This window comes from Loa loa (genome assembly GCF_000183805.2).
Source record: "Loa loa unplaced genomic scaffold supercont3.156, whole genome shotgun sequence".
In the NCBI taxonomy this organism is placed as follows: Eukaryota; Metazoa; Nematoda; class Chromadorea; order Rhabditida; family Onchocercidae; genus Loa; species Loa loa.
Window position 1 is genome coordinate 127,231 of NW_018108336.1, and position 4,740 is coordinate 131,970.

At 26.4% G+C, this 4,740-nt stretch overlaps 2 protein-coding genes across 2 annotated transcripts; both read right to left on the reverse strand.

The window, feature by feature from the left end:
• Positions 1–443: 443 nt before the first annotated feature.
• LOAG_12741 (hypothetical protein) lies at positions 444–617 on the reverse strand (the record flags this gene model as incomplete). The annotated part of the gene is made up of 1 exon (XM_003148254.1): positions 444–617. The coding sequence occupies one exon, from the start codon at positions 615–617 to the stop codon at positions 444–446; it is 174 nt and encodes a 57-aa protein (XP_003148302.1).
• Positions 618–3,329: 2,712 nt separating this feature from the next.
• Positions 3,330–3,860, reverse strand: LOAG_12743 (hypothetical protein; the record flags this gene model as incomplete). Its single annotated transcript, XM_003148255.1, has 2 exons — positions 3,330–3,461; positions 3,636–3,860. The coding sequence occupies 2 exons, from the start codon at positions 3,858–3,860 to the stop codon at positions 3,330–3,332; spliced, it is 357 nt and encodes a 118-aa protein (XP_003148303.1).
• Positions 3,861–4,740: the final 880 nt, after the last annotated feature.

The following is a 4,740-nucleotide window of genomic DNA, read 5'->3' on the forward strand; positions in this document are numbered from 1 at the left end:
GAAAATGGAAAACATCAATTACAGGCTTACTAGCCATAATGGTGTAAAAAAAAGAAAGAAAAAGAAAATAAAATAAAAAGAGCAAAAGATTGAAATTATATTTTGAGGCGTATTTTTTAAAGTTGCTTTATACCTCAAATTTATCATTTTAAATGTCAATATTCTTTTTGACTATTTCGTCATTTATATCAAATGAGCAATTTTCTTTTCCATATTTCCTTTTTCTCCTTTTCTTTTTAAATAATATAATTTATTATTAAATCTGATTTGTTTTAGTCCCTCTTTCATCCTTAAACATTACGCGCAAATATGTATTCAAGACTGGGAAAAAAATTTTTTTTTTAAGCTGTTTCTGAAGAATACATTAAAACATTTACTAAATAAAGAAATTTTTTCATGAGACATTAATTTGCCCTTAATTTAAAACATATATACTATGTAATTTATGCAACAATTGGTGTTGTTGCTATTATTGCTATTGCCACTGTTATTGTTGTTATTACTGTTATTGTTGTTGTTGTTGCTATTATTGCTATTGTTGCTATTGCTGTCATTGCTGTTGTTGTTGTCATTGTCGTTATTGTTATTGTTTTTGTTACTGTTGTTGCTATCGTCATTGTTACTAATTGTTGTTGTTGTTGTTATCATTGTTGTTATTGTTATCGTTGCTGTTGTTATTGTTGTTGTTGTTGTTGTTGTTGTAGAACAAATGTAATTGATAATTTTTTCTTGAAAAAAAAATGTTATCTATATTCATTAGAACCGTGCAAAATGTCACATGCAAATTAAAACTCAATTACTTCAAAATAACTTCCAAATTTGTCAAATCTATGCTTATAACTTTTCCGCTTTCTATCTCTTTAAGTCATAGGGAATAATAAAATTTGTTAATGCTATCAGGCAAACTTTTTTTTTTCTATTTTCACATATAATGACATTAGGGAAAGGAAAACAAGTCCTTTTCCTTCTTTTTGTTTTTCTCAAATACAATTTGCAAAATTTGTGGAAATTCATCATGTTCTCAAACGTAGAATGTAGGAATTTCTTTAAAAATAATATTTAATGAGAAAAAAAAAGTGGAATTTAATTTGAGCTATAAAGTTTGAAATTGATAAATAGGATGATTGGAATGAAAAGAAAACGTTAGCATCAAAAGATTCAATTAGTGAAGTAGTTTTGTTTAGTTCGAGTTAAAATTAACTTAAAATTAGTTTAATATATGACAGACAAATGTTAAAAAATGAAAGATAAAGAATAATTTCCGAATGAAATATATACGTAATCCGTGAAAGCTACACGTAAATACATGAAGTATTAAAATTGCATTAGATTACCTAACAATAGCCTAATATATCCATGAATAAAATTATTTGCAACATTATTGGTAGCTTAATTAGCAGTATTATGAGTAACGTTTTGAAGTGGAATAATTGGATAATTGTTGGAATATTATCAGTGTTATGTGATGCAATAAAATTAACATGTTTTGCATGTGTAGCATAAATGACAACGAAATGGCATAATGTGGATCGAGCTAATGTCAATTTACATAAGCATCGATAACATAACTGGAATAGTCTGGTATTTTTAGAGCTAGCATTTCTGGTACCTAATATATTCGATTATCGAAATCCCGAAATACTAAACGATTCAGGTGATAGAACTAGTGAAATAAATTAATATCAGTAGTCTAATATAAGCGTGAAAATTCACTTCATCGCTTTGTATTCAACATGGTTTATTGCCTCATGCGTGGGATCCATTATAATCCTGTAACGTCAGTGTCGTTGCGCACAATCGTATCCGTGTAATCATTAGCCATATATAACGGAATGTATGATATCTGATAAGCTAACTTAGATTTAATTTCTGACCTAATTATTATGCAATTTACCTTTATCTTATATCGTTATGTGATCGGATGATAATTGCAAAAGATATATTTTATCATCAAATACGTCAATAATTTTTGCAAGACCAATAAAATGCATTTGCGTTTTAGCAAGATTAAATAAATGTCATTCATTTGCTTTTTTTAATGCTATTTTTATGTCATGCAAAGCGAAAATTAGCTATTAACAGAAGAGAATAGAAATAGAAGACGTACAGGATGATTTAAGACAATTCATCAAAACAGAAAAAAAAGAAACAAAAATTAAAAAATTGCTACCATCGGAGATAATTGACTTTTTTTCTTTTTCTTGTCTTTTTTTGCAATCGACAAAAGCAAAAATGCGATAAAATATTTTCAAAACTTTCTTACTAACATGTCACAGTTATTTCTTTTTATCATAGAATTATCAGAAATATCTAATATTCGGTCCAGTTCTGATAACGCATGCTCACGGGAACATCAGTAATCATTATCATTATATCAGTAGCATTAGCATTATATCATGAAAATTCAAATAGATAAATATAAAACTAAATGAAATACTTTAACATCGTTATTTAGATGTTTGTCTTCGTCTGTTTCATTTTAAAATAATTTGTTAAAATTGAAGTATAATGACCTGAAATTTCGACGAATTTATATAAATTAATGTTTTAAAATAAAAAGTAAAACTAAACTTTGATAGAATTATTAGCTTTTATTGCCTTCATGAAATGTAACAATGTCATAATAATTAATCAATCTACACGTAAAACAAAAAAAAAAGCCTGTTAAGCTTTAAATTTATGACGAAAATATTGGAGTGTTTCCAACTTTTTTTTTTCCACAAACAATAATAAATATTTTTTGAATTAGCAGCTTTTAAATAATGTTTCAATTTCCTACGTTAATTATATGTCGAAATTAATAGATAGACGAACGATTAATAAAAAATATCGAAAATTTAATCAAAATTATAAAAGACCAGACAAAGTGATAAAGCATTTATGTGGAATGTCCTATTGAAAAAATGAACTAACATACTGTAGTCGATGGAAAGTTTTAATAAAATGCATTAAGAAAAAAGTGAAATAATATAAAATATTATTAGTCCGAAATGCCAAAATGTTTAATTATCCAAAAATCCAATAAATCTCGAATTCAATTGAATAATAATACAAAAATCATTAATTTGAGTTCTTAAAAAAGGAAATTATAAAATTTCCACTCCTACTACTTTTCTTTATTATTTAAGTGGTAATGAATAACAACATCGCGATTAAATCTTAAATTTCCGTAATTTTGTAACATAAATTATTTGATGCCAGTTGCTTATGACAAATTTTTATATATTTGAAATTTAAGGAAAGCTAATATTCACTTCATTTTTTTCCACTCTTTAAATGGTAATGAATAATTCAATAACACAATAACACGAATAATCACTCTATCGATATCATTTTTCTTCTTTCTCCTTTTTTCCTTTTTTTTCTTTTTCATGAAGACCGGATGGAATGGAATAGCATAAAATTTCAGGACAGAGAAATGATGGTTGTTGACAGGAAGTAAAATGAGAATAAATTGTTCCCTGAAATTGAAAAAGAAAAAAAATGAGAAAACAAAAAAAAGAGCATAAAAAGAAAATTTAGAGTACATCATTACAATAAAAGAAGGCAAGTAAAGAAGCAAGTGAGAATAAGATTGATAGATTTAAACAACAGGCTGACTGAATTGTCGTTGCTATTATTATTGCCGTTATTACTGTTATTGTCACCGTTATCGTCACTGTTGTTATGGTTATTGTTGTCAGCACCATTATTAGTGTTATTGTTTTTCCCTTTCTTTTGTTATTGATTTTATTGTTATGGTTATTACTGTTAATAGTTACTGTTAGTGACATTGTTGTTGTTGTTGTTACTGTTATTGTTATTGACTTTGTTATTATTGTTGCTGCTGCTAAGGATGTTATTACTGCTACTAATTTCATTTCCTTTTGTTTTGAAAAGTTTTAAATGAAATGATTACTTAAAAGTATTGCAATAATGAAATTGAAACTGAAATGAATACTTGAACCAGAATTAAATTATAGCAAAGTAATCCACCATCATCATTATCATCTCAAGCTACTTGTCATTGTCAGTTCTTTCACAGTTGCTACATTTCTTTCAGCTAATCAATCATATTAAAAATCCGAAGTTGATTTTTTCATTTGTGAAAAAATCTATATGAAATGAGAAATTAGCATTTTTTTTATAAAAAAACAAAGAAGAAATTGAAAAATAACACAGTGATAAGGAACAATAAAGTATACAATAATACGAAATACGGATGGTATGTCGAATTATATTTAAAAAGAAAAAAACGATCAAATTATCAAAAATAGAAAAGAAGAAGATATGAAGAGAACAAAATGAAAATCAGAAAATGAAGGTAAGGAAGAAGAATACGGTAAAGATTTTCGGTATCATTTTTCGCAATCATAATTATTCAGTGATGAAAAAGGAAGAATGTAAGAAAGTAGGAGGAAAATATCAATATGTATGCTCAATTAAATATCCATAACGTTTGATTTATGTTAGATCGAGACAGATTACAATATCAAATTTAATAATATCGGAATGAACAAAAAGAATGATAAGAGAGGAACAGATAGAGAGAGAGAAAGAGGAAATATTGGACAACACATGAATATTCTACACCCTAGAAGATTATCAGAAAAAATAGCTGAAATCAAAGTGTGGATTACTTTTACTGCAAGAATTCTTAATGTTGTATTTAATGAAATATTAATAATTTGAGGTTTTACATTTTTATCTAAAATAAATCAAATAACTAAGCTAACCACAAATATCACTCAATTTAATCGC